The sequence below is a fragment of the Panthera onca genome, chromosome B3, assembly GCF_046562875.1.
Source record: "Panthera onca isolate mPanOnc1 chromosome B3, mPanOnc1 haplotype 2, whole genome shotgun sequence".
In the NCBI taxonomy this organism is placed as follows: domain Eukaryota; kingdom Metazoa; phylum Chordata; class Mammalia; order Carnivora; family Felidae; genus Panthera; species Panthera onca.
The window spans coordinates 119,859,799-119,882,287 of record NC_138344.1 but is presented as its reverse complement, the minus strand read 5'-3'; the positions used below and the strand labels follow the sequence as shown (position 1 = coordinate 119,882,287).

The 22,489-nt window shown below is 40.6% G+C and overlaps 1 protein-coding gene across 19 annotated transcripts in view; it reads right to left on the bottom strand.

Moving 5' to 3' along the window:
• TTLL5 (tubulin tyrosine ligase like 5) overlaps nucleotides 1-22,489 on the bottom strand; it is a 286,889-nt gene that overhangs the window by 259,041 nt on the left and 5,359 nt on the right. For 18 of the 19 annotated variants that reach the window (XR_013556016.2, XR_013556017.2, XM_078447986.2 and 15 more), the window contains exons 3-5: nucleotides 20,142-20,248; nucleotides 8,548-8,630; nucleotides 6,635-6,741 (exon numbers count right to left, since the gene is read on the bottom strand). Coding sequence is in view for 17 of the 19 variants with exons in the window: in XM_078447986.2 (XP_078304112.2) it covers nucleotides 6,635-6,741; nucleotides 8,548-8,630; nucleotides 20,142-20,248 (297 nt within the window). In the remaining 2 variants the exon portion in view is untranslated. The remainder of the gene's footprint in view (nucleotides 1-6,634; nucleotides 6,742-8,547; nucleotides 8,631-20,141; nucleotides 20,249-22,489) is intronic. The other variant, XM_081795970.1, reaches the window with a different exon arrangement.

Below are 22,489 nucleotides of genomic sequence, written 5' to 3'. Positions count from 1 at the left end.
TAGGAATGAGATGGCCGGGTTTAATAAGAGTGTTTGGTAAGTTCTATTAGCTGTCTACTGCTGCATAATAAAATTACCTCCAAAACCTTACAGATGAAAACCGTAACAAAAATTTCTGTGGGTCAGGAGTGTGAGGGGAGCAGGACTGGGCAGTTCTGTCCGGGGCTCCCTCATGAGATGTCAATCACGATGTTGACCAGAGCTACAGCCATCAGGCTTGACTAGGGCTGAAGGACCCACTTTACAAACAGCTCCCCATGTGAATTTTTCTGTAAGGCTAACAGAGTGTCTTTGTGACATGACAGCTGGTTCCTCCTACATCAGGTGACGTGAGAAGGAAAGAGACAAGAACAAGGCTACAATGACTTTAATGACCTAGTCTCAGAAGTGACACCATGTCACTTCTGCCACATACTGCTCATTAGAAGTCACAAAGTCCAGGGGCGCCTGCGTGGCTCAGTCAGTTAAGTAAGCATCTGACTCTTGGTTCCAGCTCTGGTCATGATCTCACGGTCCGTAAGCTCAAGCCCTGCGTCGGGGTCCGCACTAACAGTGCAGACCTGCTTGGGATTCTCTCTCTCTCTCTGCCCCTCCCCCCCACCTTGAAACTAAATCAACTTAAAAATAAAAACAAGAAGTTACAAAGTCCAGCTCACACCCAAGAACAGAAAAATTAGCTCAACCATTTGAAGGCAAGGTCAAGGAATTTGCGGACACGTTTTAAAACCAACACGTGTGTATGTATTTAACTTTATAAGAAACTGCCAGACTGTTCTCCAAAGTGGCTGTACTATTTTGCCTTTCCCACTGGCAAAGTTTCAGTGTTGCAGTTGTGCTGTATTCTGACAAGCACTTGGTGTTGTCTGGTGTTTCTTCTTTGTTTTTAGCCATTCCAACAGGCAGTTAGTAGTACCTCGTGTGTGTGTGGTTTTTTTCAGTTTGTTTATTTCTGAGAGACAGAAAGTATAAGCGGGGAGGGGCAGAGAGAGAGGAAGAGAGAGAGAGAATTCTAGGCAGGCTCCATACTGTCAGCAGAGCCCAATGTGAAGCTTGAACCCACAAACCGTGAGATCATCACCTGAACTGAAATCAAGAGTTGGATGCTTAACCGACTGAGCCACCCAGGTGCCCCACCTTGTGTGGTTTTAACTAACATTCCATTAGTGACTATTGATGAGGAACATCTTTTCATGTCTATCTTCCTTGATGAGTATCTGTTCACATATTTTTAGCCCATTTAAAAAAAAAAAATCCTGTTTATTATTGAGTTTTCAGAGTTTATTATACATTCTTAGATACGAATTCTGTATCAGATATATGTTTTGCAAATATTTTCTCCCAGTTTGTGGCTTACCTTTTCATTTTCTTAACAGTGTCTCTCAAAGAGCAGACATTTTAAATTTCCAGGAAGCCCACTTTATCAACATTTTTCGCTTATGGATCGTGCATTTACTGTTAGAGCTAAGAAATCTTTACCAAATCCAAGTGCATGAAGATTTTCTCCTGTGTTTTATTCTAGAAGTTTTACAGTTTTAGCTTTTACATTTAAATCTGATTCTTTTTGCCAAATGTGTTTTGGTGGGATTTATAAGTATTAAATTTATTCTAACACACTTTAAATATAAATAAACAAAAAAGACTGTGTTCTAAGTTCGACTTTTGATAAATATATTCAAATTTTCAGGGTCCAGAAGCCAAATGCATCAAATAAATTCTAGCTTCATAAAGCTTCATCAGCCGCCTGTGACTATTCACTGCTAAAAATCATTATGAAACATTTTAGGTGTTTTATGTTAATTGAATCATAATTCTTTAATAGTACAAAAAAAAATCTAGATTACCCAAATAATGAAAAAACACTAGTAACCAACTAACAAGTACCAAGCCCAAAGCATTCTGGGAATTTTTACACAAAGATACCTAGAGGGTGTGACCTTCTGAGAAACATGGCCTGAAAAAAGGTTAGCAGACTTGAAAATAGGACCGGTGAGGAAAACAGAAGATGTGGCTACCTTTCCCACATTTATAGGCCTAATGCCACAGCAATAACTGTCCAGCCTCTTCTATAACTACATGGAACTTGCATCACCATTAGTAAAACAAGTACCTGCGGGTCGGATATGTTTCTCCTACACAGTGACCAAGATAGACCTTAATGTTAGACTACAATGATCCTATTGTAGTAAAGTACCAGATCACTAGGTTAAGAATCCCACTGACAACTTAGTTTACATCATTAAAAGATGGATGTGCAAGAGATAAAATTTTAAAGAAAAGCAAGGTAATGATCACCACAAACTTCAGGCAATAATTGCCACCTATCAGGAAGTATATTCCAGAGCACTTCAGTTAGCCTCAACTGGACTCACGAGTTCCACCACTGGCTTCCACTCATGGTTTGCTCCACTATTTAAAAACCATCCAAGAATCTTTACTATAACCACTAAAACTTAATGTTTCTCAGTTCAAATTTTTCAATATAATTTCTTAAAATCAAAGGGGACTTTGCCAAGTCCAGGTATCACAAACACTTCTTTCTTACCCATCATCCTCTTCATAAATGTAAAGCAGAGGTCCTTAAATTTTAGATAAGAATCATCCAGAAAGTTTCTTTAAAATTATTGTTTGTAAGTCCCACATCTCAAAATTCTGGGATAAAGTCTAGGATTCTGCATTTTCTACAAGTGTCCCAGGTGATTTGGGTACAGATGGTCCACATTACAATATTGACTTAGCCTAGAACAGTAATTTCCAAATTTTCCAGATATAAATCACCTCGCTGCCTTCTTTTTTTTTTTAAGTTAATTTATTTTGAGAGAGACAGAGTGTGAGCAAGGGAGAGGCAGAGAAAGAGGGAGAATCTGAACCAGGCTCCATGCTGTCAGCACTGAGCCTTTGTGGGGCTCAAACTCACAAAACTGCGAGATCATGACCTGAGCGGAAATCAAGAGTCAGACGCTTAACCAACTGAGCCACCCAGGCGCCCTATCCTCACTGTTTTCTAAATATATGGTTTCTAGGTATATACTTACCTAGAAAGATTAAGCACCTAGAAGGTACTTTTTTTTTTTTTTAATGTTTTTTATTTATTTTTGAGACAGAGAGAGAGACAGAGCATGAGCAGGGGAGGGGCAGAGAGAGAGGGAGGCACAGAATCGGAAGCAGGCTCCAGGCTCTGAGCTGTCAGCACAGAGCCTGACATGGGGCTCGAACTCACGAACTGTGAGATCATGACCTGAGCCGAAGTCGGATGCTCAACCAACTGAGCCACCCAGGAGCCCCTAGAAGGTACTTTTTAAATATACATCTTCCCTGGGTATGGTGATTCCACGAATCTACAACGGGACCTGTGAGTGCATATTTTTAAATAGTCTCCCCAGTGACGTTTATCATCAGTTAGAAACATTGATGAGAGGATAAGAAAAAGAATGCATTCTCCTACAGATGCCCAATCCTAGAGGTCTCCAAATCCTTTTGCTTGATACCCCCCATACAAATTTTAGGAAACTATATATCCTTTAGTCGGCATCTAAGATTTTTCATCAAAAAAAATCTGGTTACCAAGGTCGCTCAGCCCATCATCCCAAATGGGCCAACGAATGGTAAATCTTATTTTAAAACAAAATTCTAATGCTACCCTTTTAAGTATACTCAAGGGAATCAAAATAACATCAGGATTCAAAGGCCCCTGTACATTTAAAAAATAGTATCGAAGAAAAAGCTCTTTTTCTGTCAGTATATTTTTCGCTTTTTAAAATATACTTTTTACTGAAGGTAATATATATACAGAGAAGCATACAAATCACAAATGCAGAGCGTGATGAGTTTTGGTCACCTGTGTGAGCACCACTGAGACTAAATACAGAACATTCCCAGCACCCCAGAAGCCTCCTTCACACTCCCAACCCAGGCGTGATCCCTCAATCACTCTTGTTTTTACTTCTTCCGTGACGCTTCCCCCAAAGAAGGGGTTAGCCTAATAGAACATACTTCATGCTTGCAACTCGTATATCATCATACCTTCTCTATAACAAAATATGCATATGAGTTAATATGCATTATTTTCAAATTTCATCTGATCATTAGGCTATAAACTGATTATCACGGCAACTACTGTAGTACACAATATATCAAAACACCATAAGTATTACGAATTTTTATTAAAATGTACAGTATACCAAGGTTAATGTCTCCATTTTGATAATTTTGCCACTGTTATAATGGATATTAATGTTAGAAAAACTGAGTAAAGGATACAGAGTAACTATATTATTTTTGCAACTTTTCTAGAAGTCTAAAATTATTTAAAATTAAAAGTTAAAAATTATATTAAGAAAATTCAGGGGCGCCTGGGTGGCTTGGTCGGTTAAGCGTCCGACTTCGGCTCAGGTCATGATCTCACGGTCCGTGGGCTCGAGCCCCGCGTCAGGCTCTGCGCTGACAGCTCAGAGCCTGGGGCCTGTTTCAGATTCTGTGTCTCCCTCTCTCTCTGCCCCTCCCCTGTTCATGCTCTGTCTCTCTCTGTCTCAAAAATAAATAAACGTTAAAAAAAAAATTTTTTTTTTAAGAAAGTTCACAATAATATTGGAAACATTAAAAAAAATTTTTTTAATGTTTATTTTTGACAGAGAGCAAGAGAGAGTGAGAGAATGAGTGGGGGGAGGGGCAGAGAGAGAGGGAGACCCAGAATCTAAAGCAGGATCCAGGCTCTGAGCTGTCAGCACAGAGCCCGACGTGGGGCTCGAGCTCACAGACTGAGAGATCATGACCTGAGCCGAAGTCAGACACTTAACCAACTGAGCCATGCAGGTGCCCTGGAAACATTTTAAGTGCCTGAATGCCTCTTACACTTGAGTTCAGGTGTCTGGATTGAAACCATGCGAGACAGAGCAGCAGAAGCCACGAAGCATGGTGCATTTAGATGATGGGTTATCAGTGTGTTCGAACATACAACATTCGAACACCACATTCAAGGAATACTCCAGAAAATACAGGTTCAAATTTATTAACGCTGACTGTTTAATTCTAAACTGAGACAGAATTCCTATACATCTACAAGAGTACTTCAAAAACCATTAAAATAAATAATATACTAGTTAACATGAACTGGAACGCAGACTCCAGTGTAGGCTATTTCAAGGACTCTTTAAATGCCTACTTAAGATAGACCGTATCTGATTCACTTCAACCATCCAGTCACACATTTAGAATACCAAATCCACATCTTCTAGACATGAAGGAAGAAAAATAAGGCTTAAGTTACTTTTGCAAATGAAGCAGAGACATAAAACTGAAACTTGTTATGAACTCAAAATTCACATTTAAGCAAGATTATGAGGAAATTACTTGACTTGGGCCAGGTATTTACACACAGTGACGAGATATAAGAGAATTGAAAAATTAAGAAACTTCATTAGATAAAAATGAGAAAAGCATATGAAAATAAAACTTGTGAGCATAAGTAACTAGGACTTAAGTCCTAGAACTAAATAAAATAAAATAAAATAAAATGTAACCACAGTCCAAATAAAAAAGTTGTACTGGATTTCCTTCTCTTCATGAGATGAGATTTGTTTCCCTCTTGTCTATAAGGTCATCTATCTGTCTCTCCGTGGTTGAGTATGACTGCCAGAATAAGGTAGGGTTTCAGCATCAATTTTATTCCTATTTTCTTCTTCACAGATGAAAACACTAGGAAACTCTGGTCACAAAAATAACAGCTAACACTTCTGTAGTGTTTACTATGTAACGAGCGAGCACTGTTCTAAATAGTTTAGATCTGGACACATTAAATCCTCACAACAGTCCCGTGAAGTGTGGATCATTAGCAACATCTTTTTACCAGTGAGGAAAATGATGTTCAGAAAGGTCTTGTTACCAAGGTCGCTCAGCAGAACTGGTATCTGGGCCCAGGCACTTGGTTAGAAGAGCCTATGCTCCTGGTCACTAGGCAGTATTGCCTCTCTAGGCTGCCATTAAAAATGCAACTGGAAGGAGTTTTCTCTACCAGTGACACTCAATTCTTTCAACTTCCTAATTCTGTGTCAAAAATCGCAAGATGATCTACCATTACAAATTAAAATTAATGGCCTATCAGCTGACAACTTGACTATGTCAAGTTTTATGCTTTGAATTCTATTAAAAGCAAAGAAATTGAAATCACTATCACGGAAAAATAATTTGTCATTACCAGAATTCAATTCAACACCATTTTTTGGAGGGGGGAGGGGGTTTTGTCTGGAACCCTGGAAATGTTTGCACCCAAGGACAATGCACCATGTTAACATTCTAAGAGGGCCATTGTTTTACAAAAGGGAAGAATAGTAACTGAAAAAGGAGGTGAGAGAGGGAGAACACTTCCACACAAAGGGCTCTCAAACTGCTCAATCTTAGGAAAGAGAACCTATGGGATTTACAATCCAGAAACAGTCTCCTTTAGAACCATCCGTGTCTACACAGTCCTTGGAGAGGCTTCATATAATATATGCTTACAGAGATGAACACCTCGGTTTGATTTGCAGACTGCTGCCCCGTATCACAGACTTCTTTTTTTAAGGACATTAATTATCTCTCTTGGCCACATGCCCAGTGTCAAGTACCTTTAAATGGAGCAAAGTAGCTACAAGAGCATTACCTGGGAAAGTGATTAACCTTTTGTGCTTCAGAAAGGGTGCGAAGTAAGAAGGGCTTCAGGTGGGATCCTGTCCACATTAGGTTATAGTCAGTGCTGCTTGGGTGAACCTGAGGGCAGATAAAAAGATACAAAAACATCAGAGATAGCCTCTCTCCAGGGAGATGGCAAGAAAGGCCATAGAAATTTTTCATCTACAGAGCAGAGTGAGTGCCCAGTTAGTATTTAAACCTAGGAAAATAAAAGCTGAGTATGAAAAGCTGTAAAGGATGGGACAGGTGGGCAAATCCCAGGTACAAAAAGTGGAATAAATGAATCCTTCTATAGAAGTCTGTGATGTCTCTTAACATTCTTACACATCAAAGCATGAGAAGAGGGCTCAAACCCACAACTCTCAGTCTCAGTGTCCTTGGGTCCTTACAGATGCTGGATATAAAGCACTGATCAGGACTAAAACCTTGTCATGGCAAACCAACTCAGGATATCATTCATTCACTCATAAGAATGATTTTGTCTATTCATTTGTCTGTTCAGTCAACAATTATGTACCCTGTGCCTATGATGTGAGAGGTACCAGTGAGGCCCCAGAGATAAAACACCAAGACAGGATATAGACTAGTATCAGAACTTTCACAAAATGTCTACCTCAGACCTCAACCTAAGATAAGGAGCTAGGAACCAGACTATTATCAATCTTCTCAAAATATCTACAGTGTAAATCAGTCCAGCATTTTTGCCTGTCCCTTTTAATATCAATATCCCAATTTTCCTAATTTTCTTTGGGAATGACATACCATTTGGTTTTAAAAGACTGCCAGTCGGGGCGCCTGGGTAGCTTAGTCGGTTAAGCGGCCGACTTCAGCTCGGGTCATGATCTCGCGGTCTGTGAGTTCGAGCCCCGCGTCAGGCTCTGTGCTGACAGCTCAGAGCCTGGAGCCTGTTTCAGATTCTGTGTCTCCCTCTCTCTGACCCTCCCCCGTTCATGCTCTGTCTCTCTCTGTCTTAAAAATAATAAACGTTTAAAAAAAAAAAAAAAGACTGCCAGTCACCCCCTGACCCCCTGCAAGGAGCACTTCCATGGCCCAAGCTGGACTAGTCATACTATCTCCAGTCTTCAGTGGAGAAAGGCACAATGACAATGAATGGAGTTGAGTCACTTCTATGGCAGTGCCTCGAAGAGACAGTCCCTAAGATTCCTATTCCCAGATCCCTGGAGCTTTTCTAGTCTCTTTCCTTACAAAGGCCTGCCTTTTCACCTCTTCCTCTGATTCTGCTACGCATCCTGTGTATAACTTACCCACAAATCCTTTATTTATTTATTTTTTTAACGTTTATTTATTTTTGAGAGAGACAGAGACAGAGCACTAGCAGGGGAGGGGCAGAGAGAGAGGGAGACACAGAATCCAAAGCAGGCTCCAGGCTCTGAGCTGTCAGCACAGAGCCCGACATGGGCTCAATCCCACAGACCATGAGATCATGACCTGAGCTGAAGTCAGACGTTTATCCGACCGAGCCACCCAGGGGGCCCTCTTTGGGTTGAAATTAGGCAGAATCTACTTCTGTTGCTTGCCATCAAAGAATCTTAATTCAGTATCAGACCATTCCCTATGGGCAGCTCTGTCTCTACCCCAAGCCTAATCATAGCAAGAAAAACGTTTGGGGTTTTTAGTTTAAAAAAAGAGAGAGAGAAGGGAGGAAGGGGGGGCGGGGGGGAAGGAATCTTGTGAAAATGTTTTCCATGCATTTCAAGGAGAAACTGGTAAATCCACTCAGAAATTCAACATAAGCTCTGCATCATCACTAAGCATAGATTCCCAAGTACCCTCTAGAGCTGCCCTATTAACTGGTTGTCAGGTTGGATCTCTAGGATTTTCAGTTTTAGAGCAGATCAGGTGAGGTAGTAAAAATGAGCTTACTTCATGAAATCCATGGGCTGTCAGAATGCTGCGTACCAGGCGACTATCTGTTCGCACAATCTTGTAAGACAAATGATAACGTTCTAGAGAAAAACACAGAATCAAATTCAGTAACCAAAAAGTTAAGTGTAGAGACAAAAATAAAACTGTGAGATTGTGGCTTGCTTAACTGTACTCGGTAACATTGTACTACTACCCTTACGCTATTATTTTTTTTTTTAATTTTTTTTTTTTTTTAACGTTTATTTATTTTTGAGACAGAGAGAGATAGAGCATGAACGGGGGAGGGTCAGAGAGAGAGGGAGCCACAGAATCTGAAACAGGCTCCAGGCTCTGAGCTGTCCACACAGAGCCCGATGCGGGGCTCGAACCCACGAACCGTGAGATCGTGACCTGAGCTGAAGTCGGACGCTCAGCCGACTGAGCCACCCAGGCGCCCCCCTTACGCTATTATTAAGTAGGCTACTATTATTGTGGACCAAGGGTTCTTAACCTGACATTTGCTGCGGGTTATTAAAAATAGATGGAAGACAAAATGGCATCTTTGTTCTCACTACTAGTTGAAATTTAACATTATCTTCAATTACAAATGTAGGCACAAAACGGAGTGTTAGCAATACCCGTGACCTTGCCACCTATAGGTACCAGGTGTTTTAATATTACTGTACAATTGTTACAGTTATCTGAAAATGTCATTTCTCACAATATATAAAAATTATGGCAGTTAACAAACCTCCTAGCAGACCATGTTATTTAATGCACTAATAAAAATGCATATATGTCACAAATTTACCTTTTATACAATATTTTGATAATTACATTTCAATACAATTGATTTTGTTTAGACTCCCATATATTTTCTATACGCTTCAGAACCATTATGCTGAGAAGAGGCCCACAGGCTTCCTTACACTGCCATTGCACATTTGGTCCACTGCACAAAAAGGTTAAGAACCCCTGCTCTAGACAGTCCTCTGTGTGCAATAATGCTGATTACCAGTATATCTTAGACCAGAGGTTATAAACTGGCAATCCAGGGCCAAAACCAATCTGCAGACATTGTTTGTTAACTTCTCATTGTGCTTTAAAAACAAATTGAGCCTGGGTCTCTCCGTCGGTAGAGCATCAGACTTGTAATCTGAGGGTCCGGGGCTCATATCCCTGTTCAGGCGCCAGATGCACCCTGAGGCGCCTGGGGAGCTTAGTCAGTTAAGCGTCCGACTCCTGATTTCCGCTCAGGTCATAATCTCATGGTTCATGAGATTGAGCCCCACATCAGGCTCTGCACAGACAGGGCAGAGCCTGCTTGGGATTCTCTTTGTCTCTCTCTCTCTCTGCCCTGTCCCCACCCATGTGCGCACGCTCTTGCTCCCTCTCTCTCAAAATAAATAAACATTAAAAAAAAAAAAAAAAAAAGACTTTCAAACACCTAAATTAAAAAATAAGAATAATAAATAAAAATAAATTGAATTATTGAGGCGCCTGGGTGGTTCAGTCGGTTAAGCGTCCAACTCTCAATTTCAGCTCAGGTGGTGATCTTACGGTCATGAGACTGAGCCAGGAGTCCTTGACACGTTACGTGAACCGTCACAGAAGGTAACCAAGAATAAAGCAACAATGGAACAGAGCCCACCACGGGACTGGTTGCCTCTCTCGCGGTATCAGCGTGAGGACCCCACCTCAGGAGGCTCCGAGCCAGGCTTTCTGCAGGAGGCACAAAGGCCCAGTGAACTGCCAAGTAGATACTATGCTCCATGATGAGTGCAGAGCCTGCTTAAGATTCTCTCTCTCTCTCTCTCTCTCTCTCTCATCACTCTCTGTCCCTCTCCCCCCACCACAAAAAAAAAAAAAAAAAAAGAAAGAAAAAAGAGAAGAACGAAAAACAAATTGAATTACTAACCTTCTGAAATTGGAGGAATTCATTTAAAAATCTCGAATTCTGGGCTCTCTTGAAAACCCTGGCAACCCTGGGCTTGCTCTCTCTACCACGGTGAGTCCACTGAGGAAGGGTGAGTGCTCCCTTCAGGACAGGTTCACAGGGTCTAGTTCAGCACAGTCCCCTCATGGTCCCTTCACTCATTCACATTACCTGCCAGGCCCCATACCCATTCTGTGCTTTTGACCCCTAAGACTAAAGTCTGTAACCATGTGAGATTTCTACACATCTCCAAAGACTAACTTTTACTCGGGCCCACTAAATGCCATCTCTTTCTACGCACCACCACAAAGTGTTTGAAAAAATTAGCTAAGAATTCTACAGCACAATTAAAAAATTTTTTATTTTTCTTTTTTAAAGTTTTTATTTATTTTGAGAGAGAGAGAGTGAGCGAGCGAGCATGAGAGAGGAGGGGCCGAAAGAGAAGGAGAGAGAGTGAATCACAAGCAGGCTCCACACCGGTCAGTGCAGAGCCCAACGTGGGGCTCAATCTCACAAACCATGAGATCATGACCTGAGCCAAAGTCAAGAGTCAGACACTTAACTGACTGAGCCACCCACGTGCCTCTCCTAAATTATTTTTTTCTTAAGCAATCTCTATGCCCAAGGTGAGGCTCAAACTCACGACCCTGAAATGAAGAGTCACACGCTCCACCAACTGAGCCAGCCAGGCACCACATCTATAGAATCATTTTTCGAAAAAGACTGCACAGTGAACAATTTCTGAATGAGTGTAATACAGAAACTTATAGACAGACCTTAGAACCAAATTCAGCCTCTCCAGTCAAAGATAAGCCTATCTTTTTATGAATTTATGTGAAAATATCCATAAATCCCTGCTGCTACTTGCCCAGCCCTGGCAAGAACACCATGCAGAGCAGACGCAGGAAGACGGGAATGAAAAGACCAGACACTCCATACTTCTCATTCTTGTGGCAAACTTCTAAAGCCCAGTCACAGGATTTTCCCAATGATCAATCACTATTATGTTGTCTTTGCAATATGGTTATAAGAAAAACACTTCAGAGTCATGTCTTCACTCCAGCGCAGAGAATAATTTAAGAAACAGTACAGTGCACTGCTTAAGAGTTTGTCTTCTGATTCCAAGTTGGCGAGGGAAAGCACAAGATAGGCCTGGAATATCTTGTTATGCCCAAAGAGAGGAAAGTGCTCAAAAACTGACTGGGAACATGTCACAAGGATCTCAATGGATCCCAATGGATCCCAAGGATCTCAATGGCCAAATTTAAGACAATTTGAAAATAAAAATGAATTATGACAGAGATAGAGTATAATCCACTTATATTAAAAAAAAAAAAAAAAAAAGAACCCATGAGTCCACACTGGTAAGAAGGTATACTGGTTTTCCGTTGCTGCTCCTGTAATAAACTACCACCCACTTGATGGCTTTACCAGCACAAATTTGTTGTCTGATATTTCTTATGTCAGAAGTCTGACACAGATGTCATCAAGGCAAGAGGGGGGCTGCATTCCTTTCTACAGACTCTTTCTATAGGCTCATTTCTTTTCCTTCTCCAGCTTCTAGAGGCTTCCCCCATTCCATGGCTTTTGGTGCCCTTCCTCTATCTTCAAAGCCAGCAATGAAGGGTCTGGTCCTTCTCACGCAGCGTCAATCTGACTCCTCTTCTGCCTCCTTCTTCCACTTTAAAGGACCCTTGTGATGAAGGTCAGTTGATTAGCAACCTTAAATCCACCTACAAGTTCAATTTTCTTTTGCTATGTCAGGTAATATTTTCATAGGTTCTGGGATTAGGGGGTGGACATCTTTGGGCGGGACCATTATTCTGCCTATCAGAGGAGGGAAAGTTCTTTACAGAAAATCCAGCTAATAAATGTAAAAGGAAAGAAACAGAATATTAGTATTTCACAAAAACTGTAAGAGGAAGAGGTTCAGACTAAAATCAGTGGAAACCAATGGGTGAGAGACTTGGGAAACAGGATATTCATGCATCTCAAAATATCATTCCAGAGAATGCTTGTAACAAAGCAAACAAAACAACAAAACAAAACTTCTAATGAAGTAATCTGGTGAACACTATTCTCAACCAAATGATGAGGGGCACCCTGGGTGGCTCAGTAGGTTAAGTGTCCGACTTCGGCTCAGGGCAGGAGCTCGCAGTTCGTGAGTTCCAGCCCCACACTGGGTCCTGTGCTGACAGCTCAGAGCCTAGAGCCTGCTTCAGATTCTGTGTTTCCCTCTCTCTCTTTCCCTCCCCCACTCACGCCCTCTCTCTCTCTCCCTCTCAAAGATAAATAAATATTTTTTAAAAAATGATGAAACTTGCCACCACCAACAAGGCAATACAATTATATCACATGCTTCCTAACGTAATACACTGAGGAAGATACACTATGTGATAGTCCTACAAAACTTTAAACCTGAATCTAAACATGGAGAAACAATCAGACAATCCCAAACGTAAGGACATCTGCAAAGCAACTAGTCTGGAATCTCTAAAACTGTCAATGCCATGAAAGACAAAAAAAAAAAAAAAAAAAGCCCGGGAGGTTAAAGGAGAAATATGAAAAGTAAATACAATCTTTGACTTCATCCTAGACTTTAGAAAAAAAAAGTAGTATAAAGGTCTAAATTGGGGCGCCTGGGTGGCTCAGTCGGTTAAGCATCTGACTTCGGCTCAGGTCGTGATCTCACGGTCCGTGAGTTCGAGCCCCGCGTCGGGCTCTGTGCTGACAGCTCAGAGCCTGGAGCCTGTTTCAGATTCTGTTGTCTCCCTCTCTCTCTGACCCTCCCCCGTTCATACTCTGTCTCTCTCTGTCTCAAAAATAAATAAACATTAAAAAAAAAATTAAAAATAAATAAATAAATAAATAGAGGTCTAAATGGGAACAACTAGGGAAATGTGCATTAGCACTGTATATTAGATAAAAGTACTTCACCAGTGACAGATTTCCTGAATGTCACCTCAGTACTGTGGTTATACCGAGGACGCCCTGCCCTTAGGGATACATTGCTAAACAAGATATTATGGCATAAAGTACTTGAACCAATTCTCAAATGGTACAGGGAGACAAAATGTTAATAGTTGGTGAGCACGGGGAAACACTATACATGCATTCAATGTACTGTTCTTACAGCTGGTTGAGAGGTTTCTAATTTTTCTAGGTTGAATGTTTAGAAAGTGAAAGAAAATCTGGTCTCTTCATTATAACTGTGATCCCCAACATCTCCATTTCTGCGCATGCAAAAGCCAAAGGATCGTCAACGCCAGAGACCAGAAGCGCACCTGATGCCGCACCGGTTTGGCACTGCGGGCCTCACGGTGCCAGACCATGGGGAGGGCAGTCAGGAAGGTGTGCGGAAAAACGGAGAATGACCACCTGGGCACTGGGGAAGGAGGAGGAGCAATAAGAGAAAGAGTCTGTCTCTGCAGTGTAACTGCCAAGGGTTCAAATCCTGGCTTTACCACTTCCTGCCTGCAATCATGAACAAATGATTTCTCCATGGTCAGTTTCCCCACTTGTAAAATGGGGTCGGTAATAAAGGTACTTACCTCACGGGGTAGTTCAGTTAACACACACAAAGCTTTTATAACACTCGTTGCTACACAGCAGCATAAATTTTTACCAAGTAAAAATTTTTATAGAGTAAAAAAGTAAATATGTAGCAAAGTAGCTATTAACACATAGTATTACATAATAAATTATGCATTTTATGCAGCAAATTTAAAAATAAAAATGCGGGGCGCCTGGGTGGCTCATTCGGTTGAACATCCGGCTTCGGCTCAAGTCATGATCTCACAGCTCGTGAGTTCGAGCCCAGCGTCAGGCTTTGTGCTGACAGCTCGGAGCCTGGAGCCTGCTTCAGATTCTGTGTCTCCCTCTCTCTCTCTGCCCCAACCCACTCGCATTCTGTCTCTGTCTCTCTCAAAAATAAACAAACATCAAAAAAAAAATTTTTTTTTAATTAAAATGCTATTTATACTCTTTCTCCCACTTTTCCTAACACGGAAGAAAAATGCCATTATCACTACACTCAGTGACCGCTCACAGTATGTAAGTAGTAAGCAGTGACCAACTTCCTCTAATCTATACCAGCTAACTATAAGCCAACTCCAATACTTTGCACATGCTCCGAAAGGGGAGTGCAAGAAAGATAGGGTGCAAGTGTGACTGCCGGGGATTTTAACTCACATTCATGTTCTGTGTCCAATGATGCTGATTACCAGTGTATTTTAGACCAGAGGTTATATTTTGGTGACCCAAGGGCCAAACCCATCCAGCCTGCAGACATGGTTCGTTCATTCTTTGTGGTGTTTTAAACATAAAACTGAATTAGTCACTAACCTTTTAAAACAGAAAAGAATTCATATAAAAATCTAGATTTCTGGGCTTCGTTTGAAAAACCTGGCAACCCAGGGCTCTGCTCCCATGGCAAAAGTCAAACGGAGGCTTGCAACTATAAACTGAGCCAGCCCCCAACTGTCCAAGAAACAACTCCCTTATCCATATTTCCTTTCACATAAAAAGAAGCAGGGCGTGATATGATCCTACTAGCAAACTGCCTAACATCTGATATCTGAGCCTCTAAGCATGCACCATAAGACCGTGGAATTTTCCTCTTCTCCAACCACTCACGTGTGTATCAGGGGCAACCCACAGTGCCAGGCCTCCTGGCAAATTCCAGGACTGACAGACAGCAGCGCAGCAAACTAAAACAAGGAACCAATAATCTAACTGTCAGTACAGAAGCACCCAGGGAGTGAGGACATGCCCTAAGAAGTTTGGTCAAAAATAGCCTGGGAAACTAGAAGGAAGATAAAACTGACGTTCTTTACTTCTAGAATTGAAGAGTAATCCTCTCAATGGCAACACAGTGTAGCTTTGCCTTACTGTCACAAAATGAGCTCTACACTTGTACTGTTGAACATGGTATAGCCGCTAGCCACGTATGACTACTGGGCACGTGAAATATAACTAGTGTGACCTTTTGAAACTGAATTTTCAACGTTATTTAACTTTATTAATCTAAATTGGAAAACTGATATCTGATTCAATTACTGGAAAACGTGTTTGGAACTTGAACATATGAATTTACTTTTTCAATTATAATGTGTGTAAAATCTAACCACAGACTAAATATTTGTGATGAAATATATTTTGCACCACACTGAGATGCACTCTAAGTGTAAAATACATACTACGTGTCAAATATCTTTTTCTTTTTTTTAATGTTTATTTATTTTTGAGAGAGAGAGAGAGACAAAGGACAAGCTGGGGAGGGGCAAAAAGCCAGGGAGACACAGAATCCAAACCAGGCTCCAAGCTCCAAACTGTCAGCACAGAGCCCGACATGGGGCTCAAACTCACAGACTGCGAGATCATGACCTGAGCCAAAGTCGGATGCTTAACTGACTGAGTCACCCAGGTGTCCCATACATGTCAAATATCTTAATGATTTTTCTATATTGAGTAAATGTGGAAATGACAATTTGTATTAAATAAAATATATATATTTTAAAGTTTATTTTGAGAGAGAGCACACTTGCACATGAGCAGAGGAGGGGCAGAGAGGGAGGGAGAGAGAATCCTAAGCAGGTTCCATGCTGTCAGTGCAGAGCACAACGTGGGGCTTGATCTCACGAACCATGAGATCATGACCTGAGCAAAAATCAAGAGTCGGACACTTAGCCAACTGAGCCACCCAGATGCCCCAAAATAAAATATATTATTAAAACTAATTTCACCTATTTCTATTTTTTTTTTAATAAGGCCACTGGAAAACTTACATATCTAGCTTGCATCATATTTCTATTGGACAGTGCTAGTCTACACAAATGCAAACTGACATTTTGCAAACTGAGGAACCTGACAAATTCAGAGACAAATTATAAAACGATGCTGGGGCGCCTGGGCGGCTCAGTCAATTAAGCGTCTGACTTCGGCTCAGGTCACGATCTTGTGATTTGTGAGTTCGAGCCTCGTGTTGGGCTCTATGCTGACAGCTTGGAGCCTGATGCCTGCTTGGGATTCTGTGTCTTCCTATCTCTCTGCTCCTCCCCCCATCATGCTCTGTCTCTCTCAAAAAAAAAATAAAATAAATTAATTAGTTAAATTAAAAAAAAAATGATGCTTCCTTCTAGGAATGGATTACCTTAAACTGCAAATATCTCTATTGTCTCTAAAATGCAATCCATTCACATGTTCAAAGTATATACAATTTTGAAAAAAAATGGATATAGTAAGGAAAAAATATATTTCTGGAATATAGCAATATTGTACAAAAAGTATTAACAATAAATACAATGAAACATTTAACAGATAACAGAAAAAAATAAGACTGGCATCTAACACTTTAAGATCAACAGAAGATAACTAATCCCCCAGAAACTTCTCAAGGGGATTTAAACACAGGATTATGATCTGAGCAGATCTATGTCAGCTATTTAAGAAAGAAAAAAAAAAAGGACCCAGAGAATTTAACAATTCAGAAATCTGAGGCAGCAACTAGAAAACTCATTCAAATTGTTCTTTTCATAAAGGACTGTGCAAAAAATCATGATATCTCAAAGAATTGGGAAGATACAGAAAATTCGAAAACAAAGTTTGAGAAAAAAGTTTAGTGGCCTTTTCTTTAATCACAAGTATGTGGAAAGGGAGAAAAAAGACATATACATTCTAAAAACGCAGGGACTGGTTGAATAATGGAATGACAACACTGATGGATACTAATTCCCAGTAAACCCTGGATACTCTAAAAAAGGAAGGGTCTGCCTATTGCCATGGCATACAGAGATGCATGTATGTGACAAGCAGACCAAAAGAAGTATGTTTGGGGGAGATTATTTACTTCTGTTGTTTGTACCCGCCTTTGATGTTTTAACTCCAATCATGATGACAGGGAGTTTCTTTGCAAATGTTAGCAAATCTTTAGTTCTTCCAAATTCAGAAAACATGAATGAACCATATCCCTTTAAGTGGTAACCTAGCAACTTGCTGAAGGGATTAGAACAAGACCCTTGGGGAGGGAGGAGGATTCAAATCCCAGAAGCAGGTGTTCACTGTCCTCTGAACTCCTAGCTTATTATGGTGCAAGGACAGACCTTAAAGTCATTTCAAACTAGAACAGATCCTGTTCAACAAGTGAAATTAAGTAGCACAAGTTTTGAGTGCCTACTATGTGCCAAATATTAAATGATCTCATCAATTCTTACAATGCCTGCAAGGTAGCTATGATCTCCACTTCACTAATAATAAAACAGGTCAAGAGAGTTTAAGTGATTTGCCCCAGACTCACAGCTAGTAAATACCAAAGCTGGGATTTGAACCAGTAACTACGAACCCATGTACAGATTCTTTCCACTATATCACACAACAGTTCTGATCCATGGTACTGTAACCTCTAAAGACAAGCTACAGGCTAACCCAGGAGTCAGAGCACTACTGAAAATCAAAGAAGAGTGGAGAATAGAAAAACAATAGAGAAAGTAAGCAAAATTAAAAGTTGGCTCTTTAAAATGATCAAAATTGACAAACCTCTAGCTAGCTTGAAAAAACAGATTCTAATTACTAAAAGCAGAAATGAAATGGGGACATTACTATTGACCTTACAGAAATAAAAAGGATTATAGAATACTATGAAATAAATAAATAAATACATACATACATACTATGAATATTCGTATGCCAACAAATAAGAAACTAAATGGACAAAAACTAAAAACACATGAACTACCAAAACTGACTCAATACAAAATACAGAATATGAATACATACATAACAAGTAGAGGCTGAATCAGGAATAACCCTCCCAATAAAGAAAAGCCCAGACTAGATGGATTCTCTCTCTCCCTCTTTCTCTCTCTCAAAATAAATAAATAAAAATGGGGCACCTGAGTAGCTCAGTCAGTTAAGCCTCTGACTCTTGCTTTCGGCTCAGGTCATGATCTCACGGTTAGTAGGTTCGAGTCCCGTGTCAGGCTTCGCGCTGACAGTGCAGAGCCTGCTTGGGATTCTCTCTCCCCCCCTCTCTCTTCCCCTCCCTCACCTGCTCTCTGTCTTCCTGTCTCTCTCTCAAAATAAATGAATAAACTTGAAAGAAAGAAAGAAAGAAAGAAAGAAAGAAAGAAAGAAAGAAAGAAAGAAAGAAAGAAAAGTCATCCAGGTTGGAAAGACGAAGTGAAATTAGCATGGTATGTTACATTGATTGACTTTTGTATGTTGAACCATCCTTGTATTCCTGAGAGAAATCCCACTTGGTCACGGTATAGTCCTTTTAATATGCTGCTTGATTTGCTTTGCTGGTATTCTGTTGAGGATATTTGCATGTGTATTCATAAGGGATTTTGACTGTAGTTTTGTTTTCTTGTGATGTCTTATTCTGGATTTGGTATCAGAGTAATGCTGGCCTCATATAATGAGTTCCTTCCTCTTCCTTGGAAGAGTTTGAGAAGGATTGGTGGTGTTGATTCTTTAAATGTTTGATAGAATTCACTAGCGAATCCATCTAGCAGAAGAATTTGGGAATTGTGTATCTGATAAGGGTCTAGTATCTAGAATGTTTAAGAACTCATAACTCAACAACAAAAAGTCGAGCAACCCAAATCAAAAATAGGCAAAGTCTTTGAATAGACGTTTCTCTAAAGAAGATATACAAATGGCCAAGAAGCACATGAAAAGATGCTCAATGTCATTAGTCATTAGGGATATAAAAATCAAAACCGCAGTAAGATACCACTTCACCCCCACTAATACAGCTATCATCTAAAAAACAGAAAACAACAATTGTCAGTGAGGATGTGGAGAAAATGGAACCCTCCTACATCACTGATGCAGAACTGTGTAGACACTATGGAATCTCCTTTGGCAGTTCTTTAAGAAGTGAAACATAGAATTACCCTAAGATCAAGCAATTCCATTCCTAGCTATAGACCCAGAAGAATTGAAAACAGGTGTCCAAACAAAAACTCATACATGAATCTTCAGAGCAGCACTGTTCACAAGAGCCAAAAGGTGGAAACAACCACCAACTGATCCATCAACTGATGAATGGATAAACAAAATATGGCATTTCATGAAAAGGGATGAGGTACAGATACATGCTTCAACATGGATGAACCTTAAAAACACTATGCTAAGTGAAAAAAGCCAGACACAGAAGACTACATCCTGTCTGAGCAGATTTGTACGAAATGTCCGGAACAAGCAAATCGCTAGAGACAGAAAGCAGATGAGCAGTTACTAGTTGCTGGGGTAAGGGGTAATAGGGAGTGACTGCTTAATGGATACAGGGTTTACTTTAGGATGATGAAAAATGTTCTGGAACTAGATCGTGGTGAGGGTTGTACAATAGTGTGAGTGTACTAAACGCCACTGAATTGTACACTCTGAAATGGTTAGAAGGGTACATTTTGTTTTGTATATTTTACCACAAAGAATAACAATAACGCACATACGCATAATTCTGAAGACAAAGTTCAAAGAAGAAAAGCAACTTAAAATGCAGAAAATTTAAGAAATTACAAATAATCCTTTCGAGCATAAAAAAAAAAAAAAAAACTGCTACATTTTTCTTGTGACCAAGGCCCTTTTCCTACTTACATGTGATATCAACTTCTGCAAGACAAGGGTACAGGGGCCATGCCCAGCCCTGCCCTCTGTGGGGGGACGTCATACCTACCGCCAATTACTCGAATATTGTTGTCCTTTGTCAGAATAGCCTCAGCATGGAATACCAAAACTGGAATTCTCCTGCAGCCTCCGGTCCACATGATACACGGATGATCCCTACAGCCGTAACAAAAGGTTTTCATTAACTGACAGCTCCAAGTCTGAATTAACCACTGACGCAGATCGCTGTGGTTTGCTGCTTAGCAACTTTCCCTCTGCCTGGAACAAGAACCCCAAATGCCCTATGGGAAACCATTCATCTCCCATTCTTAGCCATGTGTTCTATTTACGACTAACTCCCTCCCTGCTCCAGGGACAGGCTTTGATTGGCCTCAGCCATTCAGGGCCTTCACCCCTCAGTTCTAGTTACTGGATCGGGGATGAGCACATAAACCCACTGGAGCCGGTGAGTGTCAGAAGATATGTTGTGAGACCCTCTAGAAGAAAGCTGCTTCCTTTCTCTTCTACAGCAGCTGCAGGAGAGATGGCTTCTTCCCCTTGATGGTGTAAGAGAATGAGGTCTCCAAGTACAACTGTCATTTTGTGTCCTTGAGAGAAGAGCCTGGAGCTGTCAGTAAAGGAGGAAGTCAGTGAAAACCTCATTTGAGGAATGAGAGACGCGAAATCCTGAGAAGCAAATGGGGAGCTGCAGAATCAAGTCTTTCCCGAATATGGGTTAATAAATTCCCTTTATGGGGGAGAGCGGGAAAAAAAATTTTTTAATAAAAAAATAAATTCCCTTTTTTAAGACAATTTATGTTTTAATCCCCAGCATACATAAAGAATCCTAACTAATATACAGCATTCACAATAATTTATATACCCTTTTATACTCTACAGTCCCTTTTTAAGCCAATTTGATGACGCATCCTAAGATTCTGAGCCAGGAACCCAAAATTAATACAAGCGCTCCAATTAAAATCACGTATTTTAAAGCAAGCCTATACAAAATGGAGTAATATTTCTCTCCAGAAAAGGATCTCTGACTTTACTCTCTTCCTCTATCCTCAGGAAATCTCTGTTTAATCAATCTCAGACAGATGTACATTTACTCAAAGATTAGGAAAATCTTCAACCTCCTTTGTGCAAGGAGTTAGGAGGGAAAGAAATGACCGAGTCCCTACTATGTGCCAGGAATAAGAGCTTTCATATGCTATCTCACTTAATCCTCTTACCCACACTAGGAACTGGGGGGGAAAAAAGGGTGTCTCAGAGAGGGTAAGTGATTTGCTGAAGGCCACACAGCTGGTTAAGTAAGAGAAGACGTACCTGAACTCAAGTGTCTGCCTGGGCTCTTTCCCTGTTTCCATCTCCCTAATCACATTTCAGTGATGTTTCGTATATGGAACAACTTAAACCTAACAGTTTGGGAACCTAAACTAATCAATTCCTTAAACAGAATAAGATCCATTTAGCCAAAATTTGGGCCGCTCTCAAAAACTTACATGACCACACCTCTTTAAGAAAGGTCACACTACAGATCTCAGAGCCAAGTCAGACCCTCCCAACCCACGTTTAAAAAGATGCCCATTTTGAATGCACAGGCTGCCAGGCAGACTTGAGACTTTGGATGAGCTGCCAAAGTGTTTTAGCAAAAAAGCAAAGAACACCGTACCTAGTTCATTTCCTGTTTTCTAGAAATGGAATGTGGATGCTTACTGCTCCTACTTTTTGACTTGGGTGCAGTGCCCATTTGTAAGAAAAGGTATTTATCAGGGGCACTTTTTAGCAAGAAGGATTTTTTTGTGGTTTGCTTGCTTTTTAATCTTAAACACCTGTAAAAGGTGGGCACGGGGCCAGATGATTCCTAGGATCTCTTCCAACTGTAATTTTTCTACTATATTTCTAAGTCGGAGGAGAGAGAAAAACTAGGCAGCCTAAACAGCAAAGTCTTGGACAGAAACTCTGGAAATGATGCAAAGTTCCTTGTGAATCTAGCACTAGCTACAAACTGGCACCACTCTGCCTTCCCGCTTACAAACAATGGATCACTGCTCCAAGTTAAAACGCGTGACAAGAGTCAGGAACTCAAGAAACACATACAAGGCTAAGAACAGCCAACGCCCTAACTATGCTGTTTGTGGAAAACCAAATCCCTGATGGAGAAATCCTTCCACTCACAACCTATGAAAAGAGAAAAGAGGTGGCAGACACGTAATGAATTCAGCAGGTCAACTAAAACACACTTAAGGCAGACGCTATGTCGTCTTTAAAAGCATGCTCCCGCCAGGTGGTGCTAAAGGCAAAAGATTCAAAACGGTTAGGAAACTGAAAATCGGGACTTTAAATTTTCATTCACACCAGAAAAAGGTATACATTAAGAAAATACGCTCTTAGAGACATGAACGAACACAAGAC